The 18,038-nt window shown below is 36.0% G+C and overlaps 1 protein-coding gene across 23 annotated transcripts in view; it reads left to right on the top strand.

Annotated features, from left to right (window-relative positions):
* The window catches only part of ABI1 (abl interactor 1), a 96,163-nt gene that overhangs the window by 18,619 nt on the left and 59,506 nt on the right, over positions 1-18,038 (top strand). The window contains exon 3 of one of the 23 annotated variants that reach the window (XM_044678675.1): positions 16,419-16,437. The exons of the other annotated variants lie outside the window; for them this stretch is intronic. Coding sequence (XP_044534610.1) covers positions 16,419-16,437 — 19 coding nt within the window. The remainder of the gene's footprint in view (positions 1-16,418; positions 16,438-18,038) is intronic. 23 annotated transcript variants of the gene reach the window in all.

The raw sequence follows: 18,038 nt of genomic DNA, 5'->3' as shown, positions 1-18,038 counted from the left end.
CATTCTTGTCAGTAATTCCATCTTTTACCATCTTTGTCACTTTTAACAGATATGAAATATTTCATAGTTTAAATTTATATTACTATTTCATTTGTCTTAGTTCTAAGTTAATATTTATTTAATTGCTTTGCATGTGTGATTTCTTCAATAAAATATATGCTGCTAACCCTTCCCCCTCCTCCGCAATCATCCTTCCCTCTTTATTTCCGGCATTACTTCTGGGAAGTAAAGAACTCAAGTATTTAGAGGATTTTGGGTTTTGGTTCTTTTCTGTTTCCTTTTAAAATAAAGACTCAATGCTATCATTTCATTTGATTGTCACTCAATTTCAGTTCCTTGAAGTGGAATCAGCCTTAGTGTCTATCTACTGTAGCCCCTTCAGTTTACAGAAAAGCAATCTGAGGAGGAGGCCCAGGGACATTGTGATTTGGGATTCACGAAAGTGTAGTGAGTGTTGGAGATCTGATCTGTAACCATAAATTCAGTATTCTTTCCACTGAACCATGCTTTCTTGGGATTCAAATTCCAGATATTAACTTTGTGACCAGTGGTGGGCCATTCAGACTCAATTTCCTGATTTATAGAATAAGAGGTTGGAATAGACGGCCTTTAAAGGCCCTTCTACCTCTCAGTCTATAATCATATGTTTTTGAAAAATTGATTCAATGTTATGGCCATAGAATATTGTAGTACTAATCAGAACCTTGTTTTTTTTTTTGTCAGGGAGGGTTTGTAGCACTTTGGTTTTTATCACATCAGTTAATTAATGGTAGTGTTGGATAAGGATGTTAACTACCACCCATGTTTAGTATGTAATGAGTGCTTTTTTTTTTTTTGAGCTAATTTCCTGGCAAAGTCACAATTAGTGGGTGAGATTTTATTTTTCTATTGTGTGAGATGAAGATGCAAACTTGTAACTTTAGTGAGGACAGTATTTTGAAAAATGGTTTTGATTGTATGTTTCTTGCATTTAGAGAGCACTAATACTCAAGTTAATACAACCCTTCTTCTTTGCTTCTCCCACCCTCCTGAAAAAATAAAAAATTCTAACAATTTCTATGAAGTAGCCAGAACTAGCATTCTTACCCATTTTTGTGCCCTGAGTCTCTTGGGCAGTCCAGTAGAGCTTTTCAGAGTAATGTTTTAAATCCATAAAATAAAATATGTAAGATCTAAAGAGAAACCAATATATGAAAAACCATTATCAAAATAACAAAATAAAAGTTTATAGACCCCAGGTTAAGAATCCCTGTGCTAGAGGAATATAAGATTCATCAGAGGAAATACCCGGGAGGGGAGAAATAAAAGGGTATCTTCCCACCCCCCCAATTGGAATAGTTCTGTAAAACATATGGCAATAAGCATGCAATATGGGATCATGATTTTCTGCTGACAAGTAAATGTGTTCTATATTGTCCAAAGTAGTTTTGATGTTTTATCCTTTAATTATATTTGAACATTATATTAGTAACCAATAATGAAAATCCCCTAAAGTAAGTGGACATAGGAAAAAAATGTCAAAGAAAACTACCAGAACTTTGGTAGTTTCCAACCATTGCCTTTTTTTTTTTTTTTTTTTTTTTTTTTTTTTTTAAACCCTTACCTTCCGTCTTAGAGTCAATACTGTGTATTGGTTCCAAGGCAGAAGAGTGGTAAGGGTAGGCAATGGGGGTCAAGTGACTTGCCCAGGGTCACACAGCTGGGAAGTGTCTGAGGCCGGATTTGAACCTAGGACCTCCCGTCTCTAGGCCTGGCTCTCACTCCACTGAGCTACCCAGCTGCCCCCCCCACCATTGCCTTTTAAATTTTGTTTCTTTCTGCCTTTTGAGTAATTTTTAGGTTTAGACTTTTGAATTTTGAACTCAATCCCTGTAGTTTTCCATTGGTTTTTCAGCCTCTATAAGATTTAGGATAGTTAATTGTTTGCCTTTGTTATTGAAGAGGACCAATGACATCATGGGGTGGTGTCTTGATTTAAGGCAGGAATTGGATTTAAGTGAGGCAGAATTTCATAGAGTCATCAGCTTCATTATCTTCCAGAATCTTCCAAGTCCAGGGGTAAGACCAAAGTCAGGATGACTATTGATGGCTTCTGGATGCAGTGGATGGTCTCAGTGTCTTCATTGTCTGGCCAAGCTCTAAGCACTCCACAGTGTCTGCTTTAGCCACCTTCATGGCCCTTGGAACAAATTGTTCTCATCTGCCTATTCTCTTAGGGGAAGTCTTCATATGCCCTCCCCCCACCTTACTGACAGGTTCAAGGCCTATTGGTTGCTTGGTTAACCTGGTTTAGACCATCTGTCCAAATGATGTACCAGGGTGTGGCTGCTGTGCTTGCTGCAGTTTTGTGGAGTCACAGATGAGAGAGTTGAATGCTGAGTAGACACCAAGAGTGTCTGAGCAGCCCTGAAAAAGGCTGCCACACCAGAAGTGCTAGTCCTCCTTGAACATCCATATATTCCAAATAAAATTGATAATTACACTCTGGAAATCTAGTGTGAAAGCGATATAAGCTATAGAGGCAGCTAGGTGTTGGAATGAATAGAACGGTGGGCCTGGAGTTAGGAAGACCTGAGTTCAAATCTAGCTTCAGACATTTCCTAACTGTGTGACCTTTAACCTTTGTTTTCCTCAGTTTTCTAAATGGTAAAATGGGGATAATAACACCTACCACCCAGGGTTGCTGTGAGGGTTCAACGATTTAATATTTGTAATATTAGCACAGTATCTGCCACATAGTAGATGCTTAATACCTGCTTTCCCTACTACCTTTCTTTCCCCCTACATAAATTAATTAGGCAAGTTTTAGGTAGTATTAGAAGATATTTCTTTGTGAGATTGGAAGAAGATAAAACTTTGTCAATATGATTATTTTCCTCTTATCTTTGTTGTGCTGGTCAGATAACATAATTCATTTATTTACAAAGATATGCTTTGATTGAGACTGCTATTTTTATTGCATGGAAGATACCCCAGCAGAGTTCCTTCTATATAGCTAAGTAAGTCTAGTATCACAGAAACAAGTTTCAAATGTATCCATAGTATGTCTTTACTTCCTTTAGGAGAAGTAATATCACAAGGTACTAAATTAATATAGAAGTGCTTTATAAAAGAAAAGTGGACATGGACCATATATAAACAAGATTGTATATTAAAATATAATCACACAGTAATAACAGAAAGATCCCCGGATATGAAATCAATTAAATTCAACAGAATTTTAAAAATCGCCTCTTATTTTGAGACCGACAGGTCTGGCCTTAAGTCACAAAGACCCGGGTTAGGTATGTCCTGCCTGAGATACATCCTGGCAATGAATTTATTAGGTTACTTCCTCTCTGTGCTGGGGCAGCTCTTTATTTGCTTAGCAGGTAACTGTTGCTAAAGGAGTTTGTTCTTCAAGAATTTCTTATACTGATGAAATCAAAGATCTAAATCTCTTCCTCCCCTCCCCCCAATTGTGGGAGAAACTGAACTCCAGATAAAAAGATACAACTGATACAATCTGTCCTCAAGGAGTTTATATTCCAGTTATGGAGGGAGAGGTAACAACAGCATACTATATTACAGAGTGAAAGCTGTAACTTCATGTAGAACTAATTTAGTGGGGGTGGGGGTGGAGAGTGGTCTACAAAGATAATTCTTTGACAGTTGCTTGTACTTCAGGTTTGTTCTGGGATAATCTCCAAATATAGCTCGTAAATAGTTCATATCAAAGTTTCCACAAATGTGGATGACAGGATACTCCTCAAGAGGTAACAGATGTGTATGAGTAGTTGATAAATTTTATTTTGCCCCACAGAAAATTCATAAGATCCAAAGGATTTATGGAACCTAGAATTAGATGTAAAAAACAGTTTTCCTTATTTATAAAATGAATACATTGACTTAGATAGCCTCTAAATCCCCTTGTAGCTCTTAAATCTTATTTTCCTATGATCTTTCTAGTGGAACTGAATTTGAGGTTGACATTTGGACCACACATTGATCACATCCTTTTGACTCTTAGTGTACTGGCCCCTCCCTTTCCTTTCTCTCATCTTCCCATTACACACTCTTTTTAGACAAACACATTTTGAACCTGCTAGATAGGAACCCATTTCTTTTGTACTAGCATTTTATGAATTTTTTGTTTAGTCATATCTGATACTTTGTGGCCCCATTTGGGGTTTTCTTGGCAGAGGTCCTGGCATGCTTTGCCATTTCTTTATCCAGCTCATTTTATGAATGAGAAAAATGAGGCAAACAGGGTTAAGTGATTTGGCCAGGATCACACAGCTAGTAAGTGTCCAAGGCCAGATTTGCACTTGGAAGATGTCTTCCTATCTCCACATCTGTATCTCTCTCCTTTGCACCACCTACCTTTCTGTGATATTCATTGTATGAATAACTCATTGTAATGGGAGAGAGGAACTAAGGGTAAGTACTCATCCCTTTCTCCTCTCATCACATGACTTTAGTCTTGGAACCACATAGGAAATCCTTTACTGCCTCCAAGAGGCACAGTTCTTGGGATTTCTCTTTATGGTAGAAATCAGGCCCCCAAACACTGTAAATTGGGGTTACTCTCAAGGCAGCCTTCATGGCTGATACTACCTGAGAAATCACTCTTTTGATACTGCCTGAGAAATCGCTCTTCTCTAATAGAAGTCTAGAATATGCTGCTTAGGAAATTCTCATTGTCCATGAACTTTACTTTTGAACTGAGTGACATACATGTCTATGCTTCTGCCATGTGCTTTTTCTGGAACTCTGTCATAGTTACAGCTGATGCCATCTTTTGGTTATGTCCATTCCCTAGTCTTGGATATATGTGCTTAGAAAGAAAAACAGGCAGAATATATCCAAGAACTCTCTTTGTAGGCCACCTGGGAAAGCAAATTTAGCAACATATGCTGTTGTAACAAGCTGCTCTCCCCTGCTTGTCCCCCCCCCCCCCCAACCTCTTTGGAAGAAACTTGTAAGGGAAAAGAAGAAAAGGGTCAAATTCTAGTACCACTTCTGCCACTTTGGACAAATTATTTAATCTCTCAGAGTTTGTTTTCTTCTTCATCTGTAGAGTGGGAGAAATAGTTATACTACTTATGTTCATAGTATTCTGATGAGGATCAATGCACTCAAAGTCTTTATAAAACTGATCTAGTTTATTTTGAGTTTAATAAATCTTCTCTATTTTCCCTCACCCTAATTTCTGTGATGTGAATTTATGTGGAAATTGAGGTTCAGAGAAGTGACTTCTGACTTCCATTTCTAGTGCTCTTTCTACCAATCCACATTGTATAAAATATGGTATATGCTATATAGAAAAATAGATAATCAGAAGAAATATTGAAAAATGTTTAACTATCTCTGTACAGGTGCATTTGATTTAGTTATAAGGAATTTAGTTTTTGATAAACTATGATTAAACTTCATTGTGAATCCTTTCCTATGGTAAATTGTTTTGAAAACAATCTGAAAACAACAATTTGTCAGATATTTCATTTAATTTGCTGAACTTTCTTACCCACTAATGCTAGTCAAAGCATCAGCTAACAATTTCTCTCAGCTGTATTTGAAAAGTAAAGGAAGAAGGCTGGTCTCTGCTTGTTTAAAAATTTTTTTTTGCTCCTGCTCATTGATTAGTTGTTTAAGCTCCTCTTTAGAGGGAGATAAGAAGTCCTTTGCTTCCATGATTATAGGTCAACCTAAGTGCTTATAAAGAAAAATTTTTAGCCTTATGCTCAATCAGCTGATACCTTGCAGTTTACAATATAGAGGCCTTTTACTTTAAGTTGCCTGTATTTTGCTTTAAATTCAACAAAAATTTATCATGGTACTAAGGTCAAGGTACAATGCTGAGCTAGAGAATACAAAAATTAAGAAATGACATAATCTTTGCCTCTACTTCTTGACTACCACAGAGTAGATAAATAAATTTAACACACAGTTAAAAATCATACAGGTGTTGAGAGTCAAATAGGGAACCACAGTCTACTTTAGAAAACTTGATTGGGAGAACCCCTTTTTAAAAATAACATTTTATTATAACTTTTTTGTTTTAACTTCACATATATTCAACACACTTAGTTCTTCAGCTTTCTAAAGAAAGGAGGAAGATTTAATTTCTTATCTTCTTGAGATTAAGCTTGGTCATTAGTTATACAGCATTTAGGTTTTTTTTGTTTGTGTTTGTCCCCCCCCCCCAAGATTCTTTTTTCACTTAGGGATATTAGGGAAGGTGTCAGGGTCAAGTTGACATCTGAACTAAGTTTTGTATCTTCATGACACTACACACTGCTGAACCTTCTACCAGTGTGATTGCTGCTTCTTAAGTTTCTTTTTACTTGTTCTCTGTGCATGAAGGTATCCAGGGCTGTCCTGGGCCTACTTCTTTCTCTATGAGTTTTTCTTTTAGTGATCTGATCACCTCCTGCCTTGTATCTGGCTACACCTCCAAATGGATGTCTCATAAGGGTATTAGACTCATCATTTCCAAAATAAAACTCATCATCTTTTCCCTTAAACCCACCTTTAATTTTTGTTGAATGTCATCATCCTTGCAGGTATTCACTTTTTCAATTTCGTAGTTATCCATGACTTTAATCTCTCTGACTCTTAAATCCAGTCAGCTGCTGAATCTTACTGATTCTACCCTCTCTAACATCATTCCTTTTCTTTGCTTATAGACCACAGGCCTAGTTGAAGCCCTCATACTTTCTTGCTTGAACTATTGCAAAAATTTCTTGGCTTCCCTACCCTTAGTCTCTATACTTCAATTCATTCTTCACACAGCTGCCAAATTGATATTGCTGAAGTATGCCATAGCCCTATTCAAGAAATTTCGGTGATTCCCTGTTGCCTCTTGGAATCAAATACAAATTCCTCTGTTTGGCTTTTAAATCTCCTTTACAATCTGGCTGTGTCTTACCTATCAAGCCTTATTACATATTATTCTCCCTTATACAATCTGTTTCTGACCAAACTGGCTTGATGGCTTTGGGATCAGAGGCCCTGGATGCTTACTATGTGTGTCACCTTTGTAAGTCACTTAGCTTCCCTCGGTCAAATTTTCCTTGTCTGAAAAACCTTTATATGACATTATATCTGCCTTTGTTGTCTTTGCTCAGGTTATCTTCCCTATGCCTCATTTGCACTTCTTTCTCACTGCTCATAGAATCACTGGCTTCTTTCAGAACTTAGCTAGAGTAACCTACAGGAAATCAGCTCTGATCTCTCCCCTTGCTAGTGCTCTTCCCCCAGGATTACTATCTCCTTATCTTCATCCTCTCTTCTCTTTTTAATGACCATTTTCTCCACAGCACTGTGCCTGGCACATAACAAGCATTTAATAGATGCCTGTTGCATTGCATTGAAAGGGGAGATGAGGACAGAATTGGGAGTGGCCTAAGCAAATGCACTGAAGTGAAAGATAGCTTGTTTGGGGAACAGCTGGTAGTTCACTTTCACTGGAACATAGATTTTATGAAAGACAGTTATTTGAAATGAGATTGGAGATAGAGGCTGAAAGTCAGATTGAGGAGTGGTGCTGCTTAAATAACAGGTTAGGAAGTGAATATTCTTGAGGCAAGTAGGATCTACTGTTAGTTTTTGGACAGAGTAATGATATGGTTAGACCTTCCTGCAGTTGAACATTATTTAGGTAATTATGTGAAAGAGAGAGTGGAAATCGGAAGACCACTCAAAAGATGAGGATTTGAACTATGGTAATAAAACTAAATGAAGGAAAGGAGTTAGATGAGAAAGATATTGTGGAAGTTGTATCACCAAAGTTTGGTAATTGGTTGGATATAGGGTAAGGAAGATGAAAGAATCCAAGATATCTCTGCATTTTTTAATCTGGGAAAATGGTGATGCAATGAGCAGAAGTGGAGAAGTTTATGTTGAGATGATACAAAATCCATGTAAAGAAGAAATGTCTGTAATTTGGATAGAGTTGATAATGAACTCAGGGAAGCAGATAAAATCACTTGTACCTTGATCAGAGAGAGGGCAGAAGAGAAAAAAAGGGGAAATTAAGGCCAGGTCATTTTATTTCAGTTTTTGAAGTAAAATGATCTAATCCATGGTAGTGGCAAAACTTTTTCCAGTTTATATTCTCCAGTTTATTAACTTATTTGATATTAGTAGAGGATCATTAAAGCTATTTGTTTATTTAAAAGATTTAACTTTAAAATATTTGCCAGCATATTTTTGCTTTTCCCTTTGCTCATCTTTGCATTGATTAAAAAAAACAACAAGTATTGTGGATTATATTGATGTATTCTTGGGAGAGGAAATGAACTTATCAAATCCATTGTAGAATTTACCTCTTAACTTAAATTTTTTTTCCTGTTTTAAAAAAATACAAATATGTTCTGTTTTTACATTATCTTTATTTCCAAATGTATCCCTTACCACTGCCCTACAAGAGCAATGAATAAGATTGAAAGCAGGAAAAAAATCAATTTAGCAAAGATAGCTGCCAGCACATCAAGGGTTTGTGAATATATGCATTATTCCATCTCCCCTAGTGTTATGAGTAAGATTAGATTTGCTAGTTATTAGGTATTGATTATATATTGATTAGGAAGTACCTAGCAGGAAGGAGCTGGAGCTGGGAATTCCAGGTTGGAATGAAGGAGGAGGAAGTTTATTTGTGTTCTGTGTGTGTGGACTCCATTAGTGGTAGGCAAGAACTGTTGCCAGCCTGGGAGACCTCAGAGCAAAGGACACCTTGCATCCTGTTTTTCCCCGGGATCCTGTGTGGTGTGGCATTTAAGGAAAGAACAAGAGAAGAGGACAGTGCTTCAAGCAAACCCCTTACTACTTGGTTCTTGAGACATCTTTAGCTCCTGGCATCCAGACATCATCAGTGAATTGCAGTGACAAATCCCAAAGCCACAAAAACCCCAGCTGTACTCAAGCCTGGCAGGTTCCAGGTTTGAGGCAGAAACCCAGAGACTCCAGTATAGCTCCTTGGGCCCTGTTAGTTAGATAGCTTAGATTAGTGTAGTGAATAAGTCCTTCCCTGTCCCTTTGGGTTTTGTTATTAGGTGCTAAGATTTTAGAGTAGTCATTCCTATCCCTCCTTTTAGTTGTTTCTAATTAAAACCCAATTTCACCTTGTTACCTTGTCAGTTAATTCAAGGCCTCTGGCCAGAGTGACAGTTGGCTGTTATTTTTCCAGTTGGGAGTGGTGTAGCTGTACAAGACTTCAGTGTTCAGTTATAGTCTCTCTTACATCTCAGAGAGTGTTCCCACAAACCCCATAGTTGATTTTAATATCCCTGGTGACCCCATTACTTATATTATCTTACACTAGTTCCCTGTAAGAAAGAAATATCCTTTCCCATCTTTCCTTCAAGTCTAAGCTTGGTCATCATACTTACCTAGTCTTTAATTTTTTTGTTATGGATGTCTTTGCCTTTTAAATTGTCTTTATTGCATATATTATTTTTCTGGTTCTATTTGACATCATTTTAAATTAGTCTTTCAATGTTGCTTGATATTTCATATAAAATTTTGTTGATATCCTTTTTATTTTTAATTTCTCTTAGTATTTTCCTTTATATCCCTTCCTAGAGAGCCTTTCTATGTAATAGATATTTTTTACAGAAAAAAGATGCGAAAAAATTGACATATTGAAGAAATCCAAAAACATATATGTAGTGTTCTACACCTGTGAACTTCTCACTCCTACAAAGGAGTAGGATGAAAGTGTCTTCTCATTTTTCTTATTTGGGACAATGCTTGCTCTTTCTAATTTTGAAGCATTTCCTTTTGAATCTTTTGTGGTTTTTCCGTACATTTCCATTGTTATCATTGTATATATTGTTTTCTTGACACTGCTTCTTTCATTTAGTATTAGATCATGCAAATCCATGTTTCTCTGTATTAATAGTTGTCATTTGTTACATTTAGGAAGCTTAGTTTATTAAATCATAATTCGTTTTGTTTTAATTCTTGCGACTACAAAAAGAGTGGTTATAAATTTCGTGGTATATGAGGCCTTTACCTTATACCTAACATTAGGGTCTCTGTGTCAGTGTCCCTTATCTTCTACAATGGACATTGGCATATAAAATGAAATTACCTTCAGGGTGGTCTTTTTGTAGATGTTTATCTTTAGTGGTACAATATGAAACAATTTGGTATCTTATGAAATGTTTTCTTTGAATACTTAATAAAACCAACTTAACCAGCTCTTTTCTTTGCCTTTCAAAGGACAATCTGTGGCCTATCATTTCACTTAGTTTTCAATTTCCTTTTTTCACTCCTAGTTTTATTTATAGAATGAGTATCAAAATTATAGGATTCAGTTCCTCTGAATGTCATCTTGTTGGCTATTGAACAAGGATATCAAATTTAGGGTATCAATAGCAAAGTTGATAGTTGCTCAATCAAAACATTTTTAGATGCTCTTAAAAACCATCTTAGTATATGATTGATTGTCAGAAAGTAGACATAATTTCTTGCCAGTTGTACTCAAAGGAAATTATAAAAAAGACAAAGAAGGAAGTGAAACTTGAAGTCCCAGATTTCAAATTATGCTGTAAAAATGATTCAAGACAATTTTGAAGGGCTTATGATAAAAAATGCTACCTAAAAAAAAGTGTTGTCTATCACCAGAGAAAGAAATGATGAAATCTGAATGCAGATCAAAGCATACTTTTTAAACTTTATTTTTCTTGTTTTGTTTTGGTATATGTCTTCTTTTGCAATATAGATAATATGGAAATATATTTCATATGATTGCACATTTATAATCTACATCAAATTGCTTACTTTCTCAAGGAGCAGGGAGAGGAGGGAGGGAAAAGAATTTGAAACTCAAAATTAAAAAAAGTTAAAAATTTTCTTACATCTAATCAGAAAAACCAACAAAAGCAAATTAAAAATGTGAATAGTTACTTTTTAATATTTTTTGTTATTCTGAACTTATAAACAGCAGATGTAAACATTTACAAAGAAAAGAAAAAGGGGGCAGCTGGGTAGCTAAGTGGATTGAGAACCAGGCCTAGAGACCGGAGGTCCTAGATTCAAATCTGGCCTCAGATACTTCCCAGCTGTGTGACCCTGGGCAATTCACTTGGCCCCCATTGCCTTTAAAAAGGAAAGAAAAGAAAAGAAAAAGATTATATTTGAAAATGTATATCTATTATGTACAGAAAGCAAATAATAAAAAAGCTGCCCCACTTATTTCCCTGTGGGCCTTCTGTTCTGTGCAGCTTTTATTTTATTTTATTTTATTATTTGTTTGTTTTTTTTGTTTGTTTGTTTATTTAATGAATTTTATTTTGTACTTCGTGTATGTTCTTACCCATTTTTGCCCAATTACTGTTATTACTTTCTGCCTTTTTCTGTTCATCTGTCCCGTCCCCCCCCAAGTCCTCTGTTGTGATCACTAAACATAACTGAACAAAACAACTCCACCCATTGGTTATATCTGAAAATGTTTGCCTCATTCTTCCCCTCCATTCTTTTTTTTTTTTTTTTTTTTTTTTTTTTTTTTTAAGGCAATGGGGGTCAAGTGACTTGCCCAGGGTCACACAGCTGGGAAGTGTCTGAGGCCAACCTAGGACCTCCCTTCTCTAGGCCTGGCTCTCAATCCACTGAGCTACCCAGCTATTCCCTCCCCCCCCCCCCCCCCCCCCCAATTCTTTAAGGTGCTGGGAAGCATGTGCTTCATCACTGGTTCTTTGGCTATGTGGTAGGCCGTTTGCATATTGATGAGTATTCTTAATTCTCTGAAAGATGTTTCTCTTTATAATGTTTGTTATTATTGTATAAATTGGTCCCCTGATTCTGCTCACTTAACTTTGCATCAGTTCATACAAGTCCTCCCTGGATTCTGGTGACCCTGCTCCCTCATTTGACTAGAATCAGGGTCCATCTTATTTCCCATTATCTGGGAATCTCCATGCCATTATATCCCAGCCTTTCATACAAGGGATTGCTAACTGTGGAGGGAGGATAAATCCAGCCAGCCAGCAAGAATTTATTAAGCATTGTATGTACCTTGTGCCTGGTAATATGCAAGGTGCTAGGGATAAAAAGGTGAACATAAAACAATCCCTGCCTTTAAAGAATTTATAATCTTTAGGAGAAATGGCATGGTCACTTGGAGGAGGTTAAGTACTAGCAGTAGGGGCAATCAGAAAAGACTTTCTGAATTAAGATGGCAATTAAGCTGAATTTTGAAGAAAATTAGAAATTTTAAGAAGTGCAGATGAGGGGAATGCACTAAAGGTATTCCAGCTCAAATTGACAGTGGCACAGGAATTGGTGTTACATGTGAGAAACAGTAAGAAGACCAGTTGAACTGGACCACTGAATATAGGAGGGGCAATAATTTATAAAAAGGCTGGAAAGGTAGGCCAGGGCCAGGTTGCGAAGGGCCTAATTTATAAAAAGGCTGGAAAGGTAGGCCAGGGCCAGGTTGCGAAGGGCTTTAAATGCCAAATTGGAGTTTACATTTGTTATTAGAATAATTTCCATAGAGGTGAAAAATAAACCTATGGGACATGGAGGAAATTGCAGAAGTATATAAAACATGAATTTTTATATATGTGTGTATGACTTTTGCACAACAAAATGTAATATACCACCCAGTAGGAGAAAGAGCATGGGAAGACATTTTTGCATGCAACACTTCCAATCAATCTGGCATTCAAAATTTATAAGAAACTGACAGATTTATTAGTGTTAAGAGTCATATTCTTTTTGCTACGCAGTAAAAGGATGTGAAAAGGCAGTTCTGGAAAGAAGAAACACAGTACCCATCACATGAAAATATTTTCATCATCTGTAATGTATTAATACAACTCTGAAATTCCACCTAATCGCCATCAAATTGGCAAAAGTAAAAATGAATGAAATTTAATATTGACTGAGAATTAGCAAACAGAGGTGCTTTTACAGATGCTGAAGTTATAAATTAGTCCAAGCCTTTTTGGAAAGCAATATAATATATTATGCAATTAAACATATATAGAATTAAACAGTAAATTCTGAAAATGTGTATAGTATGCATTTTAAAACTTAGTGATCCCTCTACTGGTACTGTGCCCCCACAGAAATTATTGACAGAAAAATACCATAAAACATGATGGAATATGAATTCAAGGAAATTTGGGAAGATAGTGATGCAGATGAAATGATGAAGAAAGAGCAGAACTAAAAGAACAGGTTATGTTTGTTGATATATGATTAAAGATGGCAATAATAGCAAATTCATAATAAGTATATAGTTAAGCAAGGTTAAAAAAGGATTAGGAAAATAATTACAATTTGAGTACTTTGAAATCAATGTATATATTCATTGGAGTGGCATTAGCAATATGTAAATAAGGGAGGTTATTAAAGACTTGCCATCACTTAAAAGTCTGTTTCGGTTCAGTTTACATGTTATTTTTTCCTATTTCCTTATGACCTTTTCAGCTTTGAATACTTATGCTTTATAGTAGAGATAAATATACAATATATAAAAGGCTGGCAGTAGAATCTTTGTGGAGGGACAGAAAAGACAGAGCTTTTATGAACACATGTTATTTTCTCTTTCTCCTCTTTGTTTTGGCCATTCAGATCTAGGGAAACCTGATTATCAGCCCTTTCATCTTTATATTTTTGTATAGTAGGAAGATAAAGGGGTCCCATTAGCTACTTACTTAAGCCCCAGAAGTGAGGCCAGATTGAGATCGTGGCTGTGTCAGAAGAGGGCTTGAGAGATTCTGCCACACACAGTTGGTTAGTAATAGAATTGGAACTTGTGTTTTTAAAATTAGAAGTCAGTGTTCTTTTTGCTGTACTAATCCCTTCTCTTATTAAAATATAACATAAAATGTATGGGAAAAATTGCTTTACCATTTACATTTGGACAACTCCAGCCTCTCCAGGGAAAGATAGAATTGGTTTATCCAGGTTTGCAATATTAAAGTCATTCTTGATTTTTTTTATTTGCCCTTTTGTTTGTATCCAAAAAGTTAAAAGTGATTTTTTTATCTCTTTAATATTTCTTCTTTTCTCTTATATGTTCCTTGCTCTAGTTCAGGCTCTCAGCACCTCTTTAAACTTGGTAGTTATGTTGAGAATGAAGTGGAGTGAGGAGAAAGTAGAAGGAGACCAATTAGGCTAAGTATGCAATAGGCCAAGTAAGAGATAATAAGGGTGGTGGCCATGAGACTGGTCAGGCAACAGATTAGATGCATGGGGTGAGGTAAAATGCATAGTTGAGGATGACTGCTTTTGTGAACCTGGATCAATAGAAGGATTATCACCTATTTTTCTTGCCCAACTGGCTTTACTTGCTTAATATTACATTTCCCATATGTCTAGAATCTATGTGCCTCATCTCCACATCTTAGAATCTTTAACTCCTTTCAAAATATAGTTTAAGCCCCACCTTCTATAATGAGGGTTTTCCTGATCTTCCAGGCTGCCTCCTTTGATTTTTTTTTTTTTTGTGTGTGTGTGTTTCTTTTCTACTTTTATGTGTACATATTGTTTTTCTCCTTAGAATGTAAACCAATCGAGGGCAGGAACTATTCATTTTTCTTATTTCCTAGCCTCTCGCATGGTGCTTGGAACATAGTTGAGTGATTGATTGATCAACTATTCTTGGGGAAAAGAGAACTAAAAGAATTAAATTATGTTTGCCTGTAAGAACTAGCTTTTGCCCTCTTAATCTTTACCTGTGCTCTAAAGCCTGAAATCTGTCAATGAAGAAAGATTTTGGAGATAAAAGCCTAAAATGAGGTATAACACATTGATTCAAACTTTCACATTCAATCAGGAAGTTTTCAGTGACTAATAGACTCATTTTCTGTTTTGATAAAGAGTACTTTTGAGGGGAGTTTTGGAGTATTGAATTAGAGCCTAGTGGGGGTGGGGAATGTGGAACAGTATACAGAAGAGAGGACTAGGAGAAGAATTCAGTTTGGCTGAGATTCAGTTTGGTTTATTCATCTGAATAGGACAAATATAAATTCCATATAGAGATATTATTTTCCTCTGGGGGCTGAAAAAGGCTTTTAAAAATTTTTATAAAAGTTTTGGGGGTCTTTTTAAAAAAATATTCTAGATTTATAAAGGAGTTTTGTTCTCAGCATATTTCTTAATTGAATTGCCACTATACTGACCTATTTCTCACACTGGGATACAAAAGGAGTATAAGAATTTGATCCCTGTTTCTAGTTCAATTCAATAAACACTTAAGAGCATTTGTATTAGGCATTGGAAGACATTTGCAAAGACACAGTCTCTGCCTTCCTGGTGTTTATACTATACTGATAGGATAATTAATACAAAATATATTACATTAATACATTAATACAAAATATAATATACTATATATTAAAATACAACATACTATATATTAAAATACAATATACTATATAGTAATACATTAATACAAAATATACTATACCAATAGGATAATTAATACAAAATATTTCATAATTGCATTAAAAAAACTAGAAGTCAATATGAGAGAGTGGATGGGAATCTGAGTTTGAGTTTGGTCTTGAAGGATGAATTAAGATTTTATTTTATTTTTACACAGTATTTATTCTAAGGCAGAAGAGTGGTAAGGACTAGGCAGTGGGGGTTAAGTGACTTGCCCAGGGTCACACAGCTAGGAAGAAGTGTCTGAGGTCAGATTTGAACCTAGAACCTTCCATCTCTGGGCCTGGCTCCTAATCCATTGAGTCACTCAGGTGCCCCTTTGGATTAGGATTTTAAATGGAAGAGACTAGGGCTAATTCATTCTAACTATAGGTGTAACCAAAGGCCATTGAAGGGGTTTGAGCAGAGAAGTGATTTGATCAGATCTTTATAGAGGGAAGATTTGTCTGGGGGACAATGTGGTTATGGAATAGAGGGAAAAGAGACTGGTTTAGGAAGCTGTTGCAACATTTCCAGGCTGGTGGTGAAAAGGGCATTGTTGGAATAGAGTGGAATAACTGAGGTAGAACACACAAGACTTGTAAGACTAGTAAGGGAGAAGACAGTCACAGATGACACCATGCTTTTCACTATACATGGTTGTGTAAATGGTGATATCATCCATATAAATAAGAAAGTTAGGAGGACAAAACTGGGTGGGGATTACAAATGTAGATTTGGATATGGTGTTTTTTAAGTTGAGGGTTTACAGTGTGTAGGAAAAAGGTCAAGCCTAGAAATAAGAATTGGGGAGGTATCAATAGAAAACTGAATTGCTTGGTTAAATGGTAGTTATTTAGATGTTTTCAGTAGTGTCTAAGTTTTTGTAACCCCATTTGGAGTTTTCTTAGCAAAGATACTGTAGCAATTTGTCATTTCCTTACCCAGTTTATTTTACAGATGAGGAAACTGAGGCAAATAGGGTTAAGTGACATATTCTGGGGCATATAGCAAGTGTCTGAGACCAGATTTGAATTTAGGTCTTCCTGAATCAGGCCTTATACTCTGTTTGCTGTGTCACCTAGCTGCCCAGGAGGTAGTAGATATATACTATTGAACTTGCCAAGGGAGAAAATATAGTGGTATTAGGGCCATTGTAGTGTATCTCCCCAAATAGGTAATTATGGATATACATTGAACCAAAAATGTTTTCTAGTGATCTACATGGCTTGATAGAGACATTTTTTTATTCTTACTTTTCCTTATGAAATCAAGACAGGTTTTTTTGGGGGGAAACCCCCAAAGTACAGATATAGAAAATATTGGGTATGATCTTAATTTATTAAGCATATTTCAGGCATAGTGGTAAGTGCTAGGGAAAGAAATACAAGCAAAAAAGATAATTTCTATCTTCAAGGAGCTAACACCTTAATGGAGGACAACACATAAAAAGGAGTAAAAAAGTGGGAGAACAGAGAACCTCTGTGGAGACAATTACCCATGGTAAATATAGTGGCAAAGTCCAGAGAGTGCAGGATGGCTGATCTGGGCCCTTCCTTAAAATGGAGGCTTTAGGAAGAACTCAGCAGTGGGAAAAGGGGAAGTTCTATGGACAGAGAAAGAAGGCAGCTGGAAGCATAGAACAAGAGGGAAATATTTCTGTTAACCTAATTATACCTCAAAACTAGAAATAATTATTTTGCATTACACATCAAGCATGTAGAAAATTGCTAAAGGACTTGTGAGCCCTTCTATACCCTGACATTGTGATTGAATACACACATGTTGTATGCTATTTGGACTTAGCATAACAGATATCTAATTGCCTGAATTGTGAACTGTGAAAAACATTTATAGGTATTCTCCAATTTGAGTTATTGAGTTGAATTTTTCAAGAGAATTCCAATCCCCAGAAGAAAGGGAAACTGCTATTTTGGAAAATATGTTTGAATTAAAGAGTAGTTATGCCATGGTTAAGTAACTAAAAGCTTGTTTTGTCTTGAAATTTTGCTAAAATAGATTTGCTAAAAGGAATTTTGTTAAAATTCAGGTAGATTTTCATAATTTATTTTCCAGTGCATGTCCTTGGTAGTCCTTCCCTGAATAGTAATTTATTTCAGTGATTCTTTCTTTGCTTGTACTATGAATAATATATGTGCAGCACTTAGTGTACATAATGCTTTTCTTCACCCATAAAAATTAATCAATAATACATTCCAGACTTAATATCTAAACATGGTGGTATGGCATGGGTTAAAAGTTAGATTTAATTTTTTCATTTTTAAACCCTGGAGCTAATGGGCAAGATGCAATCTAAAGAAATGTGGAACAGTTTTGCAGTGGCACGAAATCTCATGGGATTCCTGATATGAAGCCTCTCGTATGTCATGTATCTTTGATCTATGACAAATATAGAGCTGGGTGGACCAATGTGGCAGATTCTCTAGTGACCATTGCAATTTAAGAGCTTCTACTTCACCAGCTTTGGTTTAGAGTATTTTTCCTCCCCTTTAGATCAGGGGGCAGCTGCCACTTATTTTTGTATGACTTTTGAGCTTAAATAGTTTTTTATGTTGTTGGTGGGCCAGATTTGGCCTACTAGTGTGTAGTTTGCTGACCTCTGCTTTTGATGAATACTACCAAATACAATTCATTGTCTTTGCATCTCATGTAAT

Source organism: Gracilinanus agilis, chromosome 5, assembly GCF_016433145.1.
Source record: "Gracilinanus agilis isolate LMUSP501 chromosome 5, AgileGrace, whole genome shotgun sequence".
Classification (NCBI taxonomy): domain Eukaryota; kingdom Metazoa; phylum Chordata; class Mammalia; order Didelphimorphia; family Didelphidae; genus Gracilinanus; species Gracilinanus agilis.
The sequence above is the reverse complement of the archived record's forward strand: the minus strand, read 5'-3'. Positions and strand labels throughout refer to the sequence as shown.